The sequence below is a fragment of the Tachysurus vachellii genome, chromosome 16 (assembly GCF_030014155.1).
Source record: "Tachysurus vachellii isolate PV-2020 chromosome 16, HZAU_Pvac_v1, whole genome shotgun sequence".
NCBI lineage: Eukaryota > Metazoa > Chordata > Actinopteri > Siluriformes > Bagridae > Tachysurus > Tachysurus vachellii.
Window position 1 is genome coordinate 17,688,183 of NC_083475.1, and position 27,181 is coordinate 17,715,363.

General features: G+C 41.4%; 1 protein-coding gene across 2 annotated transcripts in view; it reads right to left on the reverse strand.

Moving 5' to 3' along the window:
- The window catches only part of tmtc1 (transmembrane O-mannosyltransferase targeting cadherins 1), a 43,026-nt gene extending 17,376 nt beyond the window's left edge, over nucleotides 1–25,650 (reverse strand). For both annotated transcript variants that reach the window (XM_060889107.1, XM_060889106.1), the window contains exons 1-9: nucleotides 25,186–25,650; nucleotides 22,837–23,014; nucleotides 16,136–16,209; nucleotides 15,856–16,032; nucleotides 7,232–7,313; nucleotides 7,028–7,131; nucleotides 5,406–5,484; nucleotides 5,193–5,303; nucleotides 795–916 (exon numbers count right to left, since the gene is read on the reverse strand). In XM_060889107.1, the coding sequence (XP_060745090.1) occupies nucleotides 795–916; nucleotides 5,193–5,303; nucleotides 5,406–5,484; nucleotides 7,028–7,131; nucleotides 7,232–7,313; nucleotides 15,856–16,032; nucleotides 16,136–16,209; nucleotides 22,837–23,014; nucleotides 25,186–25,484 (1,226 nt within the window). In that variant the 5' untranslated portion in view covers nucleotides 25,485–25,650. The remainder of the gene's footprint in view (nucleotides 1–794; nucleotides 917–5,192; nucleotides 5,304–5,405; nucleotides 5,485–7,027; nucleotides 7,132–7,231; nucleotides 7,314–15,855; nucleotides 16,033–16,135; nucleotides 16,210–22,836; nucleotides 23,015–25,185) is intronic.
- Between the last annotated feature and the right edge of the window lie 1,531 nt (nucleotides 25,651–27,181).

Here is a 27,181-nt window from a genome sequence, read left to right on the forward strand (position 1 = left end):
TTATCCACACGAGTCCTAAAGCCAGGTTAAATGCCAGTGGGATCCATTACAGCATTGGCATGTGTGTGTGTGTGTGTGTGTGTGTGTGTGTGTGTGTGTGTGTGTGTGTGTGTGTGGGTGTGTTCATCACTACAGAATGAATTATTCATTATCTTCAACTGACCTTTTATTAAATGTTAGGCCTTATGATTTAAATCGCTGTGTTAAATTACTTACACACAAACACTAAGGTCAGAGTCTCCAAGCTACACATTTGTCTTTCCTAGAAATCAGAGGAGAAGCGTTCACTGGAGCAGAGCACACTCTGTTAGCAACAGTGTGTATGTGTGTGTGTGTTATTCTAACAGCACAAAAACAAGAGGAAGGAAAACTAAACCCAAAATCTAATTTGTGTCGCACTAGATAGAAAGAAAAATCCCTTCAGAGAATGAAAGGAACGAGATGCGGTGAGAATCTTATCCACAGAGAGCGGCTCAGTGAATGCAGCGAGGATCAATCTTGGTGAAATATGAGAGATTTGTTAAAGAGGACTGCAGTTGTTGGTAAAAATGAAAGACATAAAATGAAAGAGCTAAAATAAAAGTGTGGTAAATTGGTGAGGTTTCATACACACACAGATGCAGACACAGACGCAGACACAGACGCAGACACACAGGCAGACACACAGGCAGACACAGACACACAGGCAGACACACAGGCAGACACACACGAACAGACACACACGAACAGACACACACGAACAGACACACACGAACAGACACACACGAACAGACAACACAGACAGACACACAAACCTGGGCATGTAGAGAACTCTCTCGGCCACCACAAATCCCACACGGAAGAACAGATTAGTGGCAGGGATAAAAGGGAAGACCAGAAACAGTATTCCCACCAACACCTCCCTGCCCTCCATTTTCTGCAGAGAGAGAAAGAGAGAGGGAGAGAGAGAAAGAGAGAGGGAGAGAGAGAGACAGACAGACACAGAGATGGAGATAGTTAAACCTTGGCACCAATGCTTGCAGGTATATTACATAATTAGACCCCAGACAGTCTCACCAATTCAGTGCAGTTTTATTTGTTTAGAACTTTACCAACAGACACAAAGCAGCTTTAGAGAAATCCAGATATAGATTTAGTTATATCTAATCTAGTGTGATGTCCTCATCCTCATCATCCTCATCCTCAAACTATTTACAGAAAGAAAGCACAAAAATTAAGCTCTGAACTTCAGTAAATGAATAAATCACATTGATAAAATGAATGAATGTAGTGTGAATGGAAACTGCACAACAAATAAGACCATCAGTTTCTCTAAAGATTAATTTGCATTCTTTCTCTTGATGATAAATTTGTGTTACTTTGCACTGTGTACCGAAACGTACTGCATCCTGGTTGTGTGAGGCTTTCTTTATCACTATAAATACTAGTACACAAGTAAGTACAAAATACAAGTCACAAGTAAGTCTCAAGTCATGAATGTCAAGTCAAAGTCAAGTCGAGTTTTTTTTTAATATTTGTCAAGCAAGTCTCAAATTTGCGTCTTAAGTCTGACTCGAGTCAAGTCGAGTCCCCCATTTCTGAGTCATTTAACTCAAGTCCGAGTCAAGTCTCAAGTCATGAATGTCAAGTCAAAGTCAAGTCGAGTCTTTGTTTAATATTTGTCAAATTTGAGACTTAAGTCTGACTCGAGTCAAGTCATATGACTCGAGTCACCCATCTCTGGTATATAGTATATACAGTAATTATAGCATATATAACATATAACCGGTTTATCAAGCCAGAATTTTTGAGATGTCTCTCTAGGGTGACGCTGAGGAGTATAAATTAAGCCCCGCCCCTTTTGTTTAAAGTGAGCTGTGGTGAACATACGAGTTGGAGTTGTGCTTTGAGCATATACCTGACTGGAACATTCAAGAATCCTTGTAGGAAAAAAAAAAATAAAATGCTGACAGAAAGTAAAAAGTCCTCCACAGCAGAGGTGGGAGTAAGTCACACATGTGCAAGTCACAAGTAAGTCTCAAGTCATGAATGTCAAGTCAAAGTCAAGTCGAGTCTTTTTTTTAATATTTGTCAAGCAAGTCTCAAATTTGCGTCTTAAGTCTGACTCGAGTCAAGTCGAGCCCCCCATTTCTGAGTCATTTAACTCAAGTCCGAGTCAAGTCTCAAGTCATGAATGTCAAGTCAAAGTCAAGTCGAGTCTTTGTTTAATATTTGTCAAATTTGAGACTTAAGTCTGACTCAAGTCAAGTCATATGACTCGAGTCACCCATCTCTGGTATATAGTATATACAGTAATTATAGCATATATAACATATAACCGGTTTATCAAGCCAGAATTTTTGAGATGTCTCTCTAGGGTGAGGCTGAGGAGTATGAATTAAGCCCCGCCCCTTTTGTTTAAAGTGAGCTGTGGTGAACATACGAGTTGGAGTTGTGCTTTGAGCATATACCTGACTGGAACATTCAAGAATCCTTGTAGGAAGAAAAAAAAAACTAAAATGCTGACAGAAAGTAAAAAGTCCTCCACAGCAGAGGTGGGAGTAAGTCACACATGTGCAAGTCACAAGTAAGTCTCAAGTCATGAATGTCAAGTCAAAGTCAAGTCGAGTCTTTTTTTTAATATTTGTCAAGCAAGTCTCAAATTTGCGACAAGTCTGACTCGAGTCAAGTCGAGTCCCCATATCTGAATCATTTAACTCGAGTCTCAAGTCATGAATGTCAAGTCAAAGCCAAGTCGAGTCTTTTTTTAATATTTGTCAAGCAAGTCTCAAGTCTCAAATTTGTGACTTAAGTCTGACTCGAGACATGTGACTCGAGTCCCCCGTCTCTGCTCCACAGACTCTTTCCATGACATTAGCATTCACGCTGCAGTACCTGGTTCGATCTGGTCTGTCAATTCAATTCAGTCCTTTTTAATCAGTACACCACTTGTAAATATAGACACGGTCACTAAGCAGCTTCATAGACATCCGGCTGTAGGTTTAGTCCTCAGAGACGACAGTGCTGAGGAAATATATAAAGAACCCTTGTGAAGGTTCCTTCAGACGGTCCGTCACGTTCTTTCTCAATTGCACCGGATCTGTGATGTCACTGTCTGCGAGATAAAAATCCCCTGACGCTGTATTCTGCTCACAAAAACAATTTTCTATATTTTAATAGGGTTCTGCTGTGTAAAAGAAAAACTGTGCTTTTTAAACTCCGGCTGTTTTCCAGTGGTATAAATGCAAGCAGAGAAAACATGACACCTTGTACAGAAGCAATGTAGCCAAACTGTAACGGCAGTATTGATTATTCTTCCAATGTACAGCAGACTAACAAACACTGGCTAAAGAAGTTAAGAAGTTTTAACTGGGTCAAATGCAGCGCTAAGGCAAAGTGCATGTGCCCCAGGAGTGTGGATGTTGTGCTGTGATTAAGGAGAAAGGCTGGCGAATGGATTCATAGGTCTTAAACACTGTCAATACTGCTGCCTGAGTGACGGATCGGCATTAACACAACCGCACACACATACACGGATGATGCACTACATCCGTAACAGATGCAGACGTGTGTGTATATAAGTTACATGCGTGCAAATAGATTGCTATGGCAACGCTGAGTGAAAAGGACCAGATGCACACACTCACTAAAGCTGATGATGTTTTGTGTGCACTGTTAGAAAGTAGCAGTGGGTCATGGTCATGAGGACGACAATGATGATGACAATAATAATAATGGCAATGATGATGATGATGATGATGATGATGAGAGCTTTGGTTGTGGTGCTTTATTTGATCTTGCAGATGTTTGCTATCACCGCAGTCCTGAAGGTCATCTGGTCCTTCTCACTCCTGTGCTGTACCCTTTGTAACCCTCAATGCAGGCTATCTGTGCTCAAACACGACGATTTTATTGTGTGTGTGTGTGTGTGTGTATATGACTAAGTATTTAATGATTCTTTATTCCTGCTGGAAGGAAGTATGATGTGCTCCAACAGTCTATTTCTGTTCTACAGTAGCAAACTTAAACCTGCAAATAAGCTGAGACAAAGTAACACACACCCACACAAACATAGCACTTTCTCACACTGTCCTGGACACACACTATAAATAATTCAACCAGGGGAAATGTGATCTGCTCATCACTGAGCACACACTATCCCAAAACTGACACGGGAAACACACTGACCCTCGGGACTCGGAGATCTGAGATGAGAAACTGCACCAGACAAAAACCAAAGCACACACACATACGTACACACACACACACACACACATGCACACACAAAGCAGATGTGCTGTTCTGGGAGTTCAAGGATGACTGACAGTCAAGAGTTTTTCATGACGAAGTAACTCTTCTGAGAATCCACATCTAAACTGCAGAAGTATGAAACAAAGTGCAGTACAAGGAAAAAAAAATCCACATTCAAATGTTTAAAGACAGCTTAACATATTTAAACCTAAGCTTTATTTTAACTTCTGCATTTAGTTCCTTAATGACGCAGTGCCTGATTCGTCTCTAATCATTTCTAATACTTTCTGAAATGTTTTATAAAATTATTTCAAAAATTTGTTCTAAAAACTCTGACATGTTTAGACAGAAATAAAGTCATAGAGGAGCACCTGGAAAATTGGAACCTACCCTAAGACCCAAGTGCAACGACTTTGCCACACCTCTTACCCTTCATTCTGGACTACATATACAGTATAGCAGCCTTGCAGATGGCTCAACTTGCCTTCAAACTCCACAGTCCATGCTGATAAAAACCATACACACTACCACCACCATGCTTCACCGGTGGCATGATGGTTTCAGGATGATGAGTACGATTGGGTTTTGGACTTCTGTCAAATGTCAAAAGCTTAATTTTGGTCTCATCAGGCCAGAGAACCTTTTCTTACAAGTTTCTAGTGTAGGATTTCACAGTACATTTAATCCCATAATGACTTTTATTCCAATAATAACTCTTTCCTAGTCCAGCTTAGTGAACTGTCTAAGCTGTGCTTGCTCTGTGAACAGGTTCTCCCATGTGCATGGTGAATCTCTCCAGATTTTACTTCTTGAAGCTTTCTGATTAATACCCACGTAACTTACATTAGTCACTGATGTTTTGGTGGACGATTTGCTCGAAGGCAGACTTGCAGTTGTCATATCTACTTCTTTATTTTTTTAAGCAATCGATTGAATGTGTACATGTGTGTGCTCTTTCTCACCTGTAGTGATGTAACACAGTGCAAGCAGAGAGCAAGCAGTCCCAGTGCCAACATCACAGCAGCTATGTTGCGCAAGTCCCACAGAGACTCCACTAAAGGGATGCTGCCCACCTAGAAGTACAACAGTCAGGGTTGCATTTAATACCTAACTTTAATGCAGGCTTAATGTACACACTTATTTAAGATGACTTTGTGTGTGTGTCTGTGTGTTACCTGCCAATCATAGCACAAAACTATAGGAGCCAGTAGCAGCCAGGCATTAAAGGCCAGGAGATAGCAGTAAGTGAGGAACCTGGACGTGAATAAATAAATAAATAAATAAAGCAGACATGAACCACAATATAAAAAATAATTTAAATGCAGAAGGGTTTGCGGTTATCTGAAAATAATCAGTGATGGGGTGAGGTGACGTGGCCTCACATGAAGCAGAGTTATTACTGTTATCACCCTGAACTTGATTATTTTCCAATAACATTACATCCGGAGGACTTTTATCCATCTCACACCACAGCGATTTGGGAGATAAATCTGCTCAGGGAAATGCTCACTGTGCAATAATGTATAATGATATGGGTTCTAGATAAATCTCCACAAGGATATGCACACTACAGAGCACTGTATAATGATATGTGTTCTAGATAAATCTGTATAAGAATAGGCTCACTGAACAGGAAGGTACAATGATTAATCAAGATTACTCTGTATAAAAACTGCTCACTGTCCAGGAATGTACAATAATATGGTTCTAGATGAAACTGCAGAATGTAACGCACAATGCACAACACTGTACAAATATAGGAGTTCTAGATAAATTCTGGATAAGGATATGCATACTGCACAACATGACATAATGATATGGGGAATGTAGTAGCTCAGTAGTTAAGGTGTTGGACTACTGATAGGCAGGTTGTGAGTTTGAACACCAGGGTCATCAAGCTGCCACTCCTGGGCCCCTGAGCAAGGCCCTTAAGCCTCAATTGTTCAGCTGCATATTTGAAATAAATATAAGTGTAAGATCTAGATACATAACTATAAGGACATGCACACTGCACAACACTGTATAATTATATGGGTTCTAGATAAATCTGAATAAGGATATGTACTGTATGCTGCACAACAATGTATGATGATATGGGTTCTAGATAAATCTGAATAAGGATATGCATGTTGCACAACACTGTGTAATTATATGGGTTCTAGATAAGTCTGAATAAGGATATGCATGTTGCACAACAATATATAATGATATGGGTTCTAGATAAATCTGAATAAGGATATGTACTGTATGCTGCACAACAATATATAATGATATGGGTTCTAGATAAATCTGAATAAGGATATGCATGTTGCACAACAATGTATAATGATATGGGTTCTAGATAAATCTGAATAAGGATATGCATGTTGCACAACAATATATAATGATATGGGTTCTAGATAAATCTGAATAAGGATATGCATGTTGCACAACAATGTATAATGATATGGGTTCTAGATAAATCTGGATAAGACATTTACATCATTTGGTAGGTGCCCTTATCCAGAGCGACTTACACTTAATGTCATTTTATACAACTGAGCAATTGAGGGTTGAGAGCCTTTCTCACCTGCTTACCTGCTGTGTATCGTTGTTTTGTCTAGATCAGTAGCACTATAAAATATATGTTCCATATAAAGCTGCATAAATATATATAATGCTCAATGTATGCCTATACGGGGTCTCGATGAATGTGTGAGAAAATATATAATGTTGTATGAGGATCGAGATTCTAGATGAAGGTTGATGCTACACTGATACACTGGATGAAGATGTAAGTTAAAGTGTTCAGGCTTGCCTGGTGAGGAGGGAAGGTGAGAAAGATGCTGGATTGTCTTGCTCTGAGAAAAGGGGCATGGAACCTCCCATGACCCACAGGCGAGCACAGAGGATGAACATCACCTATATTCAAACAAATACACACACACACACACACACAGGTTTCACGCAAGACAGTAACAATGTAAATATGAAACCCAATCTCATATTTAAAGACACTCACATACACAGAGATCACACATGTTCGTCTGATGAAGGGCCAAGAGATTCGGATAAGCTCCTTCAGCCTGGACCGAGAGAGATGCCTGAAAGAACAGATCGAGAGAGAGAGAGAGAGATCGAGATAGAGATAGAGAGAGAGAGAGAATCTTTAATCTCTTAATGAATCCATGACTCAGGCTTCTGGAAACAAACAGGAGAATGAATCAGATCAGTCTTAATTTATTAAGCTTTTGTGGTTATCTGCTAATTCAATTTACATTCATTAGATTTCACAGAAGAATCAAAGCTTCTGCTACTTTACCTTAAGGAAAGATCTTAAACATACACAGAAAGAATGCACACACACATAGAATTAGCCACCCACACACACTCACATTATAAACATCAATCCCTTAACAAGACAAAAATATATATATATATAAAATCTGAAATCTGACACTGGGTCTCAATTGATAAATGTCTCCGCACAGAAAACTTCACCATTCATTCAATTCATATTCATTGATTTGTTACCGTCAGAGCTGCTGTTACGGGAACTTAAACAAGCGCTTCGTAGCACTCAGAAAATTCAACAGCACTGTGGTATGAATGCAGCAGTCTCTGAGATCACACTGTATATTAATACATCATGACAAGTGTGACAGGAAATGAGAAGAATGAGACAGCGGAGGAAGATGATGAGGAGGATGAGCGCTCACACAATTCACTGCACTTTTGCTGATTGATTTGCTACAAAAGCACCAGCTTTTCCTAAGGACTCTCTCTGTGTGTGTGTGTGTGTGTGTGTGTGTGTGTGTCCCAAGCTCCATTATGCTCCGGGGATTCAGCTCACTGTCTTGACAACAAGACAGCATTTACTAAAATAGTTCCTGCCCTACCCCCACTATTTGTCTTTTTGCCCTTCATGTCTCCCAATCCCACAAAGATAAAGGACATTGGGGAAGAAAAAGACGAATGAAAGATAGACAGGTCTGTAATGAAGCAGATGAACAACCATTTATTAAACATAACTATGTCATTTCCAAAAATCTTCATTAATAATGCTTTAGAAATGCACATATAACATCTGAGAAGTGCATTTACTCTGCATAACAAATGTATATATAGCAAATGTGTATATATACTGTAGCATACATTATGCGTTATAAGGCCTGACAGCCTGCTTATAATGCATACATACCTTTGGTTACATCCAGAACATTTTTAATGTTATGCTTATGCAACCTCGCAACGAATTATCAATGCTGCTTTCATAATGCATTTTAAGAGCATCTATGTTATATAGTCTACATAACGCATTATAATGCCTGGAATTAACCTGACAATAAGTCATAAATATTTACCATTATATAACCAACATGTTACGTTATGATTATGTGGCTTGATCATTTAACATAAATCCTGTATGCTGAACGTATGTTCGGTGCACATTTTTGAGGTTATAATATCATGCATAACACATTATGCCTGGCATATGAATGTCTCTAATGCGTAGATATTTAGTGTTTATACACAAACAGCATTTTATGTTTATGTGACTTTAGAGGCATTTTAAGTGCATCTGTTATATAGCACCCAAAATGCATTACAATGCCTGGCATTTAATGCATACATACTTTATCTATAGGTACATAAATAACATTATAATGTTATGTTTCTGTATATTCATAATGTTTCATAAAATCTGAATTCATAATGCATTTTAAGTGTAACTCTGTTATACAGCATCCATAACACATTATAATGCTTTGAATATGTCTGTATATAATTCCTAAATACTGTATCTATACCTTGTATCTTTTTCTGTATGTCTGTCTTTTTCTTAATGCAGTTTAAGTGCATTTTTAACTAAAACGTCATATGGCATGCATAATGCATTATAACACATACCTACATACAATACGTAGCATATGTACGTCGGCATATAATTTATAAATATCAAAAGGTATATAACTAACACGTTATGTTATGGTTAGGTGACGATCATTTATCATAAATCCTGTATTCAGAATGTATTTTAAGTGCATTTATAACACATTATAATGCCTGGCACACGTCTGTGCATAATGCATAAATATTTATATTTACATACATTTTAAGGTTATGTGACTATCACTTGCTATAAATCCTGTCTTGGTAATGTATTTTAAGTGGGTCTGTGACCTGTTGTGCTAAATAGCATGCATAATGCATTATAAAACCCTGCGTAATTCTAAATGCCCCAATAAGCTTAGGTTCCATAAATAAGCCATTAAACATGATTATACCACTCCATAACCTTTATCCATTAACCAGTCAAACTACTGTAAACAAATATATATAGTACTGTATCAGTGCTGCTGTATTAAAGCATTAATGATCAACATGGCACACGATACAGCATAACATAAAATAAAGATGTGATCCAGAGCAGATCTCCAGCCAAGCAGCTGTGTATAATATCACAGCAGTGCTGGATGAGATCCAGAGAACACATTTAATATTAATTCAGCTCATCTACCTTGCTTCATCTAACTCACTACAGATACAGACTCATAGCCTGCAGTCACAGCACCTTCAATCACACCCTCTGCATGTGTGTGTGTGTGTGTGTGTGTGGGAAGGGGGTTGTTCTCCCCAGGGTCACAACGGATATGGATGCTATCCGGGTTTCAACAAACACGGCCATGAAGCTGTTGCTCCCGAGGTCAATCTGTAGCGCTATAAAGCTTAACGATTACGAGGCACGATGTTATCGCCGTGACGATTTTTGCCGTTTGACGTTAGACTCGTTTCTAAATGTTTCTTTTTCCAACACAAAATAAATAAATAAGCCGAATAAATAAAGCTGATCTCCTGGGACCTTTGACACCCAAGTGTTGTGAATGGTGCGAGATGGAGTGAAAAACATCCAGCGAGTGGAGAAACTGTGGGTGGAAAATGTCTTGTTGATGAGAGAGGGTTCGAGCTGATGAGAAGGCTGCAGCAACTCAAATGAACGCTCTACAACCGCGGTGAGAAGAAAAGCAGCTCAGAATGCACGACAGCAGAAGATCAGCTCGGGTTCCTCTGTGGTCAGGCAAGGAACATAAACCTACGCTTCAACATTTAAAGACAATAAAAGAAAAAAAAGCTGATAACTATGTCTGTATTTTAGGTCATTAAAACTATAACACCTGCGATGGGTTGGCACTCCGTCCAGGGTGTATCCTGCCTTGATGCCCGATGACGCCTGAGATAGGCACAGGCTCCCCGTGACCCGAGGTAGTTCGGATAAGTGGTAGAAGATGAATGAATGAATGAAAACTATAACACATAAATCTACACTCTGATTATTCTCTCTGCTGCTCATCTCTTCATTCATCCCCACATGAGGCTGCTGAGGAATGTCATACTCAGGAATGTGGAAAATCCCTCTCAGTACTCAGGATTTTAATATCCATGCCCTTATGAACATGTCCTTCAAAATGTGTGTACACTAAGACTCATAATTAGCTAATGAATTAGTGGTCTGGGTCTGAATACATCAGTACTGCATGCTCCAGTCACACTACATTACTAATGAGTGCTGTATTCAGGCCAGACTACTAATTACTCCTACCTGACTACAGCATGCTCATTGCTTACAGAGCAACTGCAAATATAACAAAAATCCGTGTGCGTTATCCAAACTGTTGAGTTGAGCCGTACTGTCTCTATGAAAAAGGGGGCGTGGCTTATTTGATAGACAAGCTAGTGAGAGAGAAATGCATTAGGAAAAATTTCTCCAGACCATCCATCCATTTTCTGTTGAGCCCATTCTACAGAGGGTCTCACACACACACACACACACACACACACACACACACACACACACACACACACTACAAATAGTTTATAGATGACAATCAGCCAATGCATATCTCAGTACTTCGGGAGGAAATTGGAATACCCGAAGAAAACCCCTGAAGCATTTGGAATACAAATTCTACACTCGCGTGCCGAATCTGACCCCCATTGCGAGGCAAAGACCTTGTTGGTTTCAGGGTGCAAGTGTTAGGATTATTGCTATCGCTGTAAAGCTTTGTTGCTAGAAACCAGAACAGATCGCTCAACTCGGGTTTTACGGGGTCAGTGTTTTGTTGTTTTGACCGATCCCTTTAAGAGTCTATGCAGAATCTAATATCTAATGGAAAGCCACAAACCCATTTATCATCTAAAGGAACACTATGGGACCCATTTTTCTCAAAGGACAAGGTTTTTACTTTGTTTTCCTGAAGAAGATATATGGCTGGAGTTCAGGATTCTCCTGTAAATAACAAGACGTAAAACGGTGATTCATTTTACTTGCTGCTTCTTTCGCGGTGTCGCTACTTTTACCTGCCAATAATTCCTTTATCGGAGAGCTTTCAGCTTACACGATGTTGAAGAAGGTTGCCATGACGACAGAAACTCGGACTGTTTGAAATCCGTGCTAAAATGTACTTCTGTTGTACCACTCTAATCAGTGAGCCCACCAAAATAACTGTTCACTGAGAGAAAGCGTGAAAACATTTATATTTATCCAAAGCTGTTTAACTTTTAACTTAGAGTTAAGGGATCCAGCAGTAGCAGCATGATGATGCTTGAATTTCAACTCAGAGCTTTATAGTCAGAAAATACCTAATCGCTGATTGGTGACGGGTTGGCACTCCGTCCAGGGTGTATCCTGCCTTGATGCCCAATGACGCCTGAGATAGGCACAGGCTCCCCGTGACCCGAGGTAGTTCGGATAAGCGGTAGAAGATGAATGAATGAATGAATGATTGGTGACTAGATTTTATACAGACTAGTCGACTAATACGCTCACTGGTTGTTGCTGTGAGGATGTTGACTGTTTGGATTTTGGAAAAAACACCTCATACTCCATTAACATAAGGCCGGTCATTTTAGCCAATCCAGTGGTGGCACAAGTGGTTAAGGCTGTTGGGCCCCTGAGCAAGGCCCTTAACCCTCACTGCTCCAGTGGCGCTGTATCATGTCTGACCCTGTGCTCTGACCCCAACCTCCAAAGTTGGGACATGTGAAGAAAGAATTTCACTGTGCTGTAATGTTGATGTGACAAAACCAAGCCTTCTATGTCATATCCCACCAGCTTTTCCAAAGCAATCCCTTTTAAGAATTTGTGCTTTGTCAAGTGCATCTGGAGTTTGACTGACAGCTTGTTAGTGACAATCAGTCTATGCAAAGGAGTGATAAATGACCTTCTGTCTGTGTGTAGATGTGTGGTCTGCTGGACCATGTGTTAATTAGGAAAAATCTGCAACGTCTTGAAACCTCATGAGATACAAACAGATCAGTATGTTTCCTTCTTTAGTTTCCTCCTAAAATTTGTCCTCCGACGTATTTCCCTCAGTCGCCCGAGCGTCCGCACGGATCCTACCGGCATGCAGAATTGGCTGGGTGTGTAATAGAGAACTTGGGAATGCACCAGAGACGTGAAGGTCTTGTTTGTTCCACATGATCGACTTTGTTTGCCAATTACGGCGAGCAGAAGCAGAGACGAGACGAGCTGTAATTGGGAGAACGCTCCAAGCAATCTGCGAGCGCTTTGTAGCTGGAATTTGTTCACTTCCAGCCAATAAGCATCAAGCAAACTAACGAGAGGCATGTGGCTCGGTCAAACTGCCTCAAAACATACTTCTTTGGCCTGGTGGTAAATATTTAAAACTTGCCCAAGGCAGAATTTTTGAGGTGGAAAGGAGGAATTTGCGGCTGAACGCTCAGCAGTTAAAGGTCATGTGTCTTTATTATTTCAGGCATTTTTGTGTGTGTTAGAAATATATATAAATTCCCACCTAAATGTGTTATAAATCAGTTTATTATCCTGGACATGTTTACAAATTCTTATTATAGCACAGCACTGGTGATGCGTTTATTTCTGATTGGTCAGACCAGCAGCTTGTGATGAGAGTAAATTATTATTGGGTTATTTTTTTCTACCCCACTGCTCTTCAAACGCTACATAAGATATTTACATGATTTGTAATATTTGTAATATTTAACTCTTAAGTTATCATGTTGCCTTCTTTAGTCTTTTCATTGTGTAATAAAAAGTGTAAAATCATATAGCGTTTGTTGGAAAGGGGTCCAATAAGCGGAAAATGCTGGAAAAGCAAAAGAATGAGCAGGAGCTGAAAGAATTTTCGGAAGGTCTGTGGGGCATTTAACTGCCCAGGACAAACAAGGGGCTCATAAAGAAGTTGTTCATCGTCCAGGTAACAACATACTGTATTAAGTATTGAGGGGATGTAAACTTTTAAACTGGTTATTTTGTCTTGACACAAACTATATCCGTAATGTGAACTAGCTTCGGGGGAGAACTAGATAAAAACATTTATTAGAGCTCTTGTTTTTCTATAAAAATGAACATTTTGCAGATTCAGTGAGGGGGTTTTACTGTAACATGTATTATATACTGTATAAATTAGCTGTTACTCAGCAACAAAACAGAAGACTGCGCTGCCTGAGTGAAGCTTTTATCACGCTGTGGACTAGCAAGCGGCCTGGAGTCGGAGGTACTGTAAAGGGGCGGACTTGCTAAATCCAATGGAACAAAAACTGTCCACAGGAATAAAAGCAGCTCAGGGGCCCAGTTCATGAATCTTTCAGACGCCTCAGAGCACAGATCCAGGTCTTTTTGCCAAAACTCTTTTAGAGTAGGAAAAGGCCGAACGTGTGCACCGAGTCTCTAACAGGACTTTATTTATTACGCTTTGGAGGCAGATGCTTACATTATTCTTGGCTGGAAGTGAAAAGCTGTGGTTTCTGAGAGGAGAGCCATCAGGTTAGATAGAGTCGGAGCACCACCAACATGATGTACCTTAACAGGGACGGACTGGCTATCTGGAGCAATGGGACATTTCCCGGTGGCCTGGAGGTCGTTCTGGCCGGCCTGCTGTGCAGTCGGCTCAGCATGGCGTGTGATGGGCTGAAAGACGGACCTTTCAAAATCTACGAATCAGGCAACCGGCGTGCGAAAACGCCACCACGTAACCTAACGTCAGCAACACACGATCTTTGGCTATAGAGATTTAGTTTTAAAAATGGGGATATATGATATATATTTTTTCAATAAGTGCTGCGGTTTTTGTGCCAACAGCAAAAGATGAAGCTTATCAACTGTATCCAAACTGCAAATCATGCTTTTTTTATAGCCATTTCACCTTTTCATTTGCAGCTCTTAAAAAGGTCTTTAAAAAGTCTTAAATTTAGATTCCTAAAAAAATCTCTCAGATACCTTTTTTATTTTTTTTATTTTTTTTTTTTATATGATTTGACCCCCGGCATAAATTACTGTCTCAGTCCGTCACTGTACTTTACTTTGCTGATGTACCGGAGGATCCGTGCTGTAAGCAGCGTTGAGTGTTTAATAGCAAACATTCAGTACTCGAGAAACACACACTCTTCCCTCAGCCCACGTCACCCCCCTTCCTTTATTCTCTCTTGCTCTCTGCCCATGAAAGGATGAAGCTGCTCATACTGTCCACGGTTCAGTCTGACGGACGGCAGGTGGTAATTTATTGCTCGTCCAGCAGGAAGAGGACTGAAAGCATATGAGCGATCGCTTTGCTTAGCCCCTTCAGTCGAACCCTGCATAAACACTTCAGTCCTTTCCCGGAAGGTCGGGCGCCGAGGACATACATCATGTCTGTGACGTCATCGCAACCGAGAGTCTCTTTTTAAAATTAGCACTGAGTATAATGGGTTAGGGTTTACAAACGTGTCTGTTAAATCATTCTTAAGAACGTTTACTCCTATCAAAATCATTCAATCAATGAAAAATCCCAACAAATACGACTAGTTTTATTAGACAAAAGTAACAGTGTCCTATTATAACAGCAGGATGTTTCAGTGTGGGTCTGTAGTAACTGGGACGCTGCAGGGGCTGAGCTGCATTATTGGAAAATTTATGACTAAAGTAATAAATGACATGAAAGGAAAGATAACAGTATCATAAGCATATTGTTGGTTTCTTTGTGATTGATGAGTTTACTGTGATCGATATTTACATGAAACACGATGTGATGGTCGTACAAACGATTTCTTCCACATCCAGCTAGAAAAAACGAGGCTCGTCTTGTGCTCAGTCTGTCTGAGCATTTATATTTATATATGATTGGACACTTAAAGTAGTTGTCCATTACTGAGTGCATGAACAATCCCGTCATCTTTTCAGTTCATCAGTAGGAGAAGTCACGGACATTCTGTATGTTCTCTAAATAGAACAGAAACACCTGAAATTGTGTGTGTGTGTGTGTGTGTGTGTGTGTGTGTGTGAGTGAATTTGCCTTCACTTCACTCGTATTGCGTCACTCACCGGTGATACCTTGTAATATAATGCATCAAACAGTTTTATTGTTCAACTGCCTTTAGCTTTTTAAGCTTTAGTGCTCTTTCATCTAATCTCATGCTAGTGTGGCCGTGATAAATGGTTTATTTGCTAGTCTCTGCCTCGGAGTGTGCGAGCACCAGCCTGGAAGCAGCATTCACACACACAGCGCTCCTGCTGACATGCATGAACACCCACGCCTTTGCCAGCTGCCGCCAGGCTACGCTCAGATCAACACCTCTCCGGGAGACCTCATTAACACACGGACCTGAGAAACACGCTCAGCGTTCACCTACGAGACGAGAGGTTTGCGGCAGAGTGCCAGGCCGTCGTACAGCACGCACACGCCGAACACGGTGACGCCAGTCTCTTTAACCAGCATGGAGCTGGTGCCCAGGAGCAGACAGAGCGCCAGAGAGCACGGAGACGCCATGGAGGGGAAGCAGTCGGACTCGCTGCACGCTGACACACTCCTGAAACACACACACACAAATCAATCAGAGCAGCCAAACATAGAAGCCTTAAGAGACGTGAAATCTAGAGCTAGGACAGAGTAGGAGATGGAGAGATTCTTACCTAATATAGGAGAGAAAGGCTAAAAGAAACAACATACAGGCCAGAACATCTGCTCTCCCAACTATTCCTGACACCTGTAACACACACACACACACACACACACACCATCATCATCAATTTAACAAAATCTTTTTGCCCATTCATTATCAATTATATTTTTATAAATCTAAAAAAAAAAAAAACAGTTGTGCTTAAAAGTTTGCACACCCTGAAGGAAATAGTTAAACAGTGTCATTTATTTGGAAAATAGGACTAATAATGCAAAATATTTTTTTCTTATTTAAGTATAGGGGTCACATGAAGTCATTAATTATCACATAGTCGTTTGACTCCTTTTTAAAACCCTATGATAACAAAATTTACATATCCTAGAATGTTTGGCCATATTACAAACACACAGGTTTGCACACAGAAGTTTAAATGGATATTAAAGGGAAGTTTCCACACCTGTGACTCTTTGTGATTATAATTATTGCCTGTGCATAAATAAATAGTCAGTGAGTTTCTCAGCTCATGAGGTGATGCTCTGACTTGTTTGGATACTGCACCATGGGGGAAAACAAATTAACTGCCAATGGACCTGCGTAATAAGGTAGATGAACTTTATAAAGCAGGAAAAGGATATAAAAGTACTGTTCAGACTGAAAAAGAGGTGGAAAACAAGAGGTTCTGTTGATTCTAAGCCACGGTCAGGTAGACCAAGAAAGATTTCACCCAATACTGTGTGAAGAATTGTTTGGGACACAAAGAAAAACCCACAAACAACTTGGAGAGAAATACAGGCTGCTCTGGAAAAAAGTGGTGGTGTTGTTTCAAGGAGCAAAATAAGGAGGGACTTGAACACAAATAACCTGCATGGTCCAGTTGCTGGGAGAAAGTCTTTACTGTTCCCATGCGACAAAAGTCCGTCCTTCTGTATACCAGACAGCATCTAGACAAGCCTCACAGGATCTTCTGTCACTTGGAGTGATGAAACCAAATTAAACTTTAGTCACCACCATAAACAATATGTTTTTAGTGGAGTCAACAAGGTCTATGGTGTAAAGTAGACCATCCCCACTGTAAAGCATGCTGGTGGATCTCTTATGTTTTGGGGCTGTATGAGCTTCAGTGGGGAAGTTAGTAAAAACTGATGGCAAGATGAATGCAGCATGTTATCAGAAAATACTGGTGAGATTGTGCTTCCCAGGAATCTGAATGACTCCACTGCTGTCACAATGCTGTCCGTGATGGAAGTGGGGGGAGAGCAGGGGGGTTTCTCCTGAAGTCCATGGTCATCTCCACTGTCTTGAGCGTGTTCAGCTCCAGGTTGTTAAGGCTGCACCAGACAGCCAGCCGTTCAACCTCCATTCTGTAAGCATGACTGTGCATGGTGTGATCTCAGCTGTTCCAACATGACAATGAATTAAAGCACAAGGCAAGGTTGGCCCTCCAATGGCTACAGCAGATAAAGGTGAAGGTTCTGGAGGCCATCACAGTCTCCTGTCCTCAGTATCATTGAGCCACTTTGGGGAGATCTCAAACGTGCAGTTTGTGCAAGACAACCAAAGAATTTACAGGAACTTGACATTTCTCGAAGAAGAATGTGCAGCTACACCAGAGAGAATTAAGGCTCTCATGCACAATTATTACAAAGACTGCATGCCATCACTGATGCTAAAGGACACAATACATGATATTGAGACCTAAAGGTATGATTTTGAACAGTGATTATTTCTTTTTTTGCTTTGTTTGATGATTTTGCCATTTTGTTGTGCCTTGTGCCTATTAACTTGAGTCTTATAAGAAATAAACTGAGAATTGAAACTGTTTAACCGAAAATAATAATAAAAAATATATATTTTTTATTTAACTGATATTAAAAACACAATATTAAAATATTAAATAAACATATTATACAATATTTTTAATATAATAAGACATGATTGTTTGACTCATTCTAGCTTCTGTGTATTATTTAAACAAACCTACAGCGGTTTCCAATTGAGTTTTATATAATTGTCCTTGAAAACTCTATGAAGCTGCTTCATCTTCACCATGACAACATCTTTTACCATAGCAACATCATCTATAATGATGCTGAGGCCAATATGGCTGAACCTTTTTCTTTTCTACTAAGAAAAATTTGTTCTTTATTTCTTTTTTTTTCATGTAACCTTTACACATTTAATAAAGTTTCTAAACATGTTGTTTATTAATTATTTTTTGGTTTATATTTATAAGTATTTATGTTGGAAGACACACAACATGTAGTGTGTGAAGAAGCTGGAGGGAAATCAGGGCTTAAGGGAGACAATGTGACTGTATTTAATCTTTCTCTTCAGAAGAAGGAGTTGGACTGGCATATGTGTGAGGATGAAGAGGGAAAGAAGAGGAGAAAGAACATCCCGGTCTGCTTCTTGTCCTCTTCATCTCCTTTCATCTTTGTCCTCGTTCTCTCCCTCTTTGTTGTTTTCTTCATAGTTCTTTTCATATTTTTGTGTCCCTCTCTGTTATAGAGGTGAAAATTTAAATGCTCTCAAAATATTCTCTCCACTCCCAACATCTGGAGGGCTTGGAAACCCCATCCCCCGCTTTCAGTCTGGATTCCACATGCAAGCAGGCAGGCGGTCAGGCGCGCGCACACACTCACACACACGCACGCTCTCACACACACAAATGCACATGTACACTCATACACACACACACACACACACACACACACAAATGCACACGTACACACACACAGAAAAATGCACATACACACACACGTACTCACACACGTACTCTCACACACACACACACACACACACGTACTCACACACACACACACGTACTCACACACACACACACGTACTCACACACACACACACACGTACTCACACACACACACACACACGTACTCACACGTACTTGTACTCTCACACACACGTACTCTCACACACACGTACTCACACACACACGTACTCACACACACACGTACTCACACACACACGTACTCACACACACACGTACTCACACACACGTACCCTCACACACACACGTACCCTCACACACACACGTACTCTCACACAAGCTCATACTCAATCACACAAATCCACATGTACACACAAGCACACACACAAATGCACATGCACACACTGCATAAATACACACTCACTCATACGCACGCACGCACGCACACGGGAAACTCCCCACACACTGCTGTGTGTGTATACACAGTGTGCTCAGCATGTAACCAGCATCTTTTACCTACAGAGCTAATGACCTTAAAGACACACCACAGACTTCACTCTTATTATCATTTTTTAATCCATTATAAAATCATTTATTTTTCAAAAGTCTTTTTTTAAGAATATTTGCATAATCAAAATCCTAAAAACCACTGAGTGTATATAAGCACAACCTTTGTTTGAAGCTGAAAATGACAGACTTGTGTTTTTTTGTGTGTGGATATAAACCTCGCCAGGCCCACAAGCAGAGACGCTTGTTTAGTGCCTCATTTGCTTTAAGTCATTGCAGGCTACGCTACGTTAGTTTATCATTAGTGGACTGAAAAGAAAAGACATAAAACTCTGCATGGTCTTACACAATAATGAACTAAACCTCCTGTAGTTAGTGATCTTATATCAGCTCTCTGCAGCTACTAAGGAATCAGGAATAAGAGAGACGTTGAAACAGATTTTTCCTACTTGGAGGAATACAGCAATAAGGTCCTGAGTTATAGACACATTAATATTCCAACCGTTTCCTGTAGCTTATAGGGGCACAAGGCAAGGGGGGGGCAACTTGGATGGTGTGTCAGAGCATCACAGACACACACACACACACAAACAAACTCAGAGAGAACCACTTAAAAGGGAGACACTCAGAGACACATGAAGAGAGAGAGAGAGAGAGAGACAAAAACAGAGTCGGTCTGACACGCAGATACAAAGACACAGGCAAGCAAACAAACATGCAAACAAATACACACAGACCCACACACAGATACAGTACACACAGATACACAGACACAGCCTCCACACAATGATGCAGATACACACAAACACACGTCTGGTCTGGTGGGATTAATGTTTGGAGTTTTTGGCGATCTAAAATACTTGAGCTTTTTATTTCAGCCAATTACCTAATTCTGTAGGAATTTAACCAGCAGAGCAGCTGCACTTCAACCCAACCCCTGCATGAGAGACGGGTGACTGTGAGCATGCACACACACAGGCACACACACACACAGGCACACACGCACACAGGCACACACACAGGCACACACACAGGCACACACACAGGCACACACACAGGCATACACGCGCACAGGCACACAGGCATACACGCGCACAGGCACACACGCATACACACAGGCACACACGCACACAGGCACACACGCGCACACACGCACACACAGGCACAAACGCACACACACACACAGGCACAAACGCACACACACACAGGCACACACACACACACGCAGGCACACATGCGCACAGGCACGCACACAAGCACACAAGCATGCGCACAAAATTTAATTATCTAGAGACACTGGTCAACTGTCTGTCTCACTTCAACTCTCTCTCTCTCTCTCTCTCTCTCTCTCTCTCTCACGCACACAGCTGTTTTAGTGTGGTTTATATTCACTTTGTTAGTGGATCCTATGCCAGAGACATTCCTGTGTCTCCACTCAGTCCACTGTGAGAGATTTCTGCAACAGGATTGTACGATAAAGCTCAGGATCAAATTCAGCATGATTTTTTACAGTCACAATCATTTAGTTCTATTCCGTGAATTCAGAAACTAAACACGAAATCACTTTAAACCAACATACAGTGTTTAATTCTAAGTGTATTTACATAGTGAATAATCCCTGTAACTAATCTTAAACAAGTCACAGCTGATGTTTAATTACATGTCATACACACCCTCACTGTGGTTAAGACACACACCACTCGTACCTCAGCCTTTATACTATAGAAACTATAGAAACTCAACCCTGTGAACACTGAATATTACTAATTGTATCACTAGTGCACGCTGACTACTTCATAGATAAACTCAAGTGAATAAATGAAATACAAATAAAATAAGTTGAGCTCCTCGACCTCACCTCGCTTCTACACGAGCGCTAACGTTACTGCCAGAGCCTACACTCCTCTCCTCTGCTCTCCTCTCCTCTGCAATGACATCATCATGAGCAGCGGTGAGCTCCAGCAGAACAGAAGACAGGAAGAGAGACAGCTGGACAGCAGGGTGTGTGTCAGGTCCAGCACATTCTCCAGAGGGAGAGCTGGGCATGGCTGAAAGCAGTCTTTTTATCTCTTCAACCCCACGCTAGTGTAAAACAATGCCGTTAGTCTGCCGGCGCACATCTGGTGTCAGGGTAACGGCTCCAGATCGAAAGATAAGCCTTTGACAGGTCTGAGGTAAAGAGCAGGAGGGTGTGTGCTGAAGCTCAACAACAAAACAGGTTTTCACCTGGCAGCCTCAACCTCAACCGCCGCACATGATTTAGTGTCATGTCTTTGGATTTGTGGAATATTCAAGAGCTTTTAGATTATCAGGGTGCAGAGAGAGAGAGAGAGAGAGAGAGAGAGAGAGAGAGAGAGAGAGGGCGTGAGAGACAGACAGACAGACAAACAGACAGAGAGAGAGAGTGAGAGACAGACAGACAGACAGACAGACAGACAGAGCGAGACAGACAGAGAGAGAGAGAGAGCGAGACAGACAGACAGAGAGAGAGCGAGACAGACAGACAGACAGAGAGAGAGAGAGAGAGAGAGAGAGAGAGAGACAGACAGACAGACAGAGAGAGAGAGAGAGAGAGAGAGAGACAGACAGAGAGAAAGAGAGAGAAAGAGAGAGAGAGTGAGAGACAGACAGAGAGAAAGAGAGAGAAAGAGAGGGAGTGAGAGACAGACAGACAGACAGAGAAAGAGAGAGAGACACAGACAGACAGAGAGAGAGAGAGAGAGAGAGAGAGAGAGAGAGAGAGAGAGAGAGAGAGAGAGAGAGCACTGCTTCCCCTTAAGGGAAATTTTACCTTCGAGGCCAACATTAATTAAATTTCTGCCTCATCAATCAAAACAACAAGAAGCAGGAATCTCTTCTCGTCTTTGATTTTTCTCTCTGGCCAAAAAGGTTTGAAAGATTTCAGTGAATTAATGTAAGTGCAAATACATTCATATATACAATGAATAAAGAAATAAAAGCAGTGTAGCAGAAAGACTGAGGTACAAATGTTGAGGTACAAACAAACACTGAGGCGTACGCAAACACTGAGGCGTACGCAAATGTTGAGGTACAAACAAACACTGAGGCGTACGCAAACACTGAGGCGTACGCAAACACTGAGGCGTACGCAAACACTGAGGCGTACGCAAACACTGAGGCGTACGCAAACACTGAGGCACAAAAGTTGAGGTACAAACAAACACTGAGGCGTACACAAACACTGAGGCGTACGCAAACACTGAGGCGTACGCAAACACTGAGGCGTACGCAAACACTGAGGCGTACGCAAACACTGAGGCGTACGCAAACACTGAGGCGTACGCAAACACTGAGGCACAAAAGTTGAGGTACAAACAAACACTGAGGCGTACACAAACACTGAGGCTTACACAAACACTGAGGCGTAAACAAACACTGAGGCGTAAACAAACACTGAGGCGTAAACAAACACTGAGGCGTAAACACTATGATACAAAGACTGAAGTTTTTTTACTCACTGCTTCAGTGTGGATTGGATGGACGGCAAAGAGAAGCGCAGTGAGGAAGGCCAGACGTGCGTCTTTGAACACGTAGTGTTTGCACGTGTGCATCAGAAGGGCAGTGACGGCGCAGTGCAAGCACACGTTTACCACGTGGAAATAAAACGGAGTCATGCCACCCAGTACAATGTTCATCCTGCACACAGAAAAAACAAGACTCGTATTATTCCAAAAGAGAGAGAGAGAGAGAAAGAGAGTAAAAATGATGTAGGGGTCAGACAAAAAGCAAACATAATAAGAACTGTGGCACTTTGTGTTCACCAAACACTTTCCATGTGATATGAAATGTGAGAAAGCATGAACATCAGCAGCTGATCTACAGGGGCTGTAAGAGAAAGAAAAAAAAAAAAGAAAGAAAGGGAGAGAGAGCGAGAGAGAGAGGGAGAGAGAAAGAAAGAACAAGTGAGAGAGAGCAACACAAAGACTAAGAGAGAGACTAATACTAAATGACAGCAGTATAACAAGGGAAAGCAACACTGATGTGAATCTGAGGCCTCTGTGTGTGTGTGTGTGTGTGTGTGTGTGTGTGTGTTTATGCAGTACAGGACAGCAAGGTCTGACGTTTTGTAAAGACACCGTTTGCTGAACTCCGTCTCCACACTCTGAACACAAGCTGCAACTAAATCAATGCACAAATACACTGACGAATTAGATTAACTAGAGAAAACATACACACACACACACACACAGTGAGACAGACAAACACAGACTCAGACAGACATACAGCAAACACAGAAACACAAACACACATAGGAGTGCTCTCTTACACACATCCACACACTCGAACACACAGCTAACCCAGAAACACAGACAGGCTCAAATAAACACACAGACAGATAGGAATACACACAGACACACACACACCGGCTGTTGGAATGGTTTTGTTGAAGAAGTTGTTGTCTTTCAGCTGTTCGGGGTCACCACAGCAGATCATCAACCAAAGTTTCACACCTTCTATTTTATCTTTTATCCAGGCTTGGGACCAGCACTGAAAGTTAAAGTCAGTGGTTGTGTCGTTGGTTGGAATCGAACCCGGTCTGGGGCACTGAGAGTGTGAGACCCTGCCGCTGGATCACCAGGGGAGCAGGCTGCTGGAATAGGTTTAGACCAGGAACAACATTACAACAAGCAATGAGCTGCACCGCAATCATCTCTGCTCCTACACAATGGACCTACACAAACTCCTCTGCTAAAAAAAAAGTACATGAAAACACGGGTCTAAAAGCATTCATACAACACCATCACCATACCACAGCGAAGCATGGTGGTGGGAGCATCGTGATACGGAGCTGCCTCACTGGAAAGGGCACAGGGGTATTACACATCATTGAAGGAAACAAGAATGGACTGATGTAGCCCCAGCGCACACATTACACACAAAGTTTCATCTCATCAGCATGACACTTAATCCGGGGAGATTTCACATTTTAACGATCCGAGGCCGTGCACGACCAACGAAATACCCTGAACTGAATCCCAGTGAAAAGCTAACGAGGATTTTGACACAAGTGGGGAAAAAGAAGCACAAAAGGTCTCAAAGCTGTGATCGGGAACAATGTGTGTTGTCAAAAACAGACAAAAATCAATTAAAATGCAGTCCATGAAACTTACATCCTCAAAAACACTACAGAAGTTACATCTTATAAAAAGGTTTATGTAGAATATCAAGCTTTTTATTCTCCCAAACCTCAACATTAAAAAGATCTAATGCTGAACACTGGACTAGAAATACACAGTGAAGCAATAATAAACACTCTGTCTACATACACACATGACCCAGAAGCTGAGCCACAACAACACTGGAGCCTGGGTATCTAATCTACTGTGGATAATGCAGAAAACCCTATAGAATCAGATCAGATCAGATCAGACCCAAGCCGCATGTCAAACTTTATCAGACATAGGGGGGAAACTGCATGCAAAAAAAAAACCAACACAAAATGTTGGCCTGTTGATCCTAATAGTGAAATCTGTGATGATAAGCAAGACAGTGTGATGGTTAAAATGATACCTGAACGGAAATGATGTAGATGTGATCGTGCATATTCTATAACAGGGCTTAATATCTGTAGAACTGGATCAGATTTATTATATAACTGTCTTTAGGGACGTGTCTTTATTCTGGTCGCAGAGAAAAAAAGTTTGCTGGGGAAAAAAAAAGTGAACTGCTGCAGAACTGCATTGATACACAAAAGTATTTAATGTTAAAGCACTAAGTCATCATCAACACGCTGCAGATGTGCTTTCTGACAGATGTTCAAAGCCACACACGTGTTCTACAAGTTGCGCGAGCGAGGACGGACTCACTTGAAGGTGAGCACGCAGAGCGGACGGTAAGACTTGTGGCTCGTGTTGTCGGCCATCCGTTTGCCCCAGAAGTCGTTGGTGAAGATGCTGCGCATGCTGGAGCCGGGCCTGACGTCCGGATTGTTCACGATGGCCCATACATCGTCGTGCACGAACTCCCCCCATAGCGAGTTGGAGTAGCAGAGCGCGCACGCGGCGATCAGCGCGCTGTGAGCGAGCAGCGCGGGCACGAAGCGCGGCCGCGTCTCAGCTCCGGACCCGCGGCTCCTTCTGCTGCTGCTGCTGCTGCTGCCGGTCATGTCGCTCCTCTCCGCACACAGCGCCCGAGACGCTCACACCGTAAACACACACCTAGTGCCATCTCCTTACCGGGACTCACAGACACTTACACACAATAAGGACGCGTAAATACACTGAGAACAAGAGCGCTGTGTCGGCGCAGAAAAAGCCAGAATGCCGCCTCTCTGCGCATGCGCAGTGCTGATTGACTTCACGACTCACTTCGTACTTATTCGATTCTTCCGAACCGATTGAATTCGTCACTATGTTTTGATTCACTGATTCACTTGTCTTTTGTCAGTCGTTTTTTCGATATTGGAAAAAATAAATCCCTCGTTCATGTGACGGTAAAACCTATTGTTTTTGAATTGTTTTCTACTTATTAATAAGCAATAAAAACGACCCGTGGCACCTTTTAATATTTTAATTTTAATACTGGTGAAGTGTCATTTTGTTTACACCACGTGCGAGTAAAATGCTTACATCTGATTGGTCAGAAGGTTTTTCTATTAATGATGATCATTAATCATTAAAACGTGCATTATTTTTGTTATTAACAGTTTGTATTTCATTACAGCAGCTGAAAGGAAATTAATACTGTACCATTATTCTACATAATATCTCTTTCATTCAACTCAATTGTTTGAACATTTCTCTGTTTGTCCAGATTCCTCTAAAAAACATTGGAGTTTCCCTTAAGGTTAAATTTACACTTGTTCACATTGCACATATCATCTCAATAGTAACAACATACACTGCAATATATATGGTGGACACGCTACTTGGATTAAAACATGTGCAATAGATAAATGAGTCTCCAGTTCAAGCAGTTTGTCACAATGGGATATAAAACTATAAGCTCTCTGACACTGGGGAGTCTTCAGGGTGTCCAAATGCACATTATTATCTGGTTATCTAGTATCTAGCTACACTAATTTCTTCACTTGCTACTCTTTTTTCTACCCATCCCGAGGCATCCAGTGATGTACCAGCTCCAGTTGTGTTCTGTCATGAAGATTTCAGACCTTCAGTGAGAAGACGACGACAACACGGTGACGATCCTGATGCATCAAGAGATTGTACAGGCTCCAGTTGTGTTTCATGAGAATTCAGACATTCAAAGATGTTAACTACATGTGGTCTTTTAAGGACAACAACCTCCTAATCGGACCGTATCTGACTGTAGAAAAGACATTATTCATAATAGCACTCTGTGGTGTTTATAACAGTTTATAATCACTCCCTCCAGTGTCACCCAAATGAGGATGAGGTTCCCTTTTGTGTCTGGTTCCTCTCAAGGTTTCTTCATCTTCCATCTAAGGGAGTTTTTCCTCACCACAGTCGCCTCAGTCACCTCAGGCTTGTTCATTAGGGATAAATACAAACACATGTATATATAAGTCTAATATTAATAATACTAAACTTTTTGTACTATATTTCGTATACATGTATAATGTAAAGCTGCTTTGAGACAATGTCCATTGTTAAACTCGAATCAATAAAATTGAATTCATTTGTTCATCAGTAACATGACAACTGTGTTATTTAGCATTTTTAATTTTACCAGAGGGGGGCACGGTGGCTTAGTGGTTAGCACGTTCGCCTCACACCTCCAGGGTCGGGGTTCGATTCCTGCCTCCCCCTTGTGTGTGTGGAGTTTGCATGTTCTCCCCGTGCCTCGGGGGTTTCCTCCAGGTACTCCGGTTTCCTCCCCCGG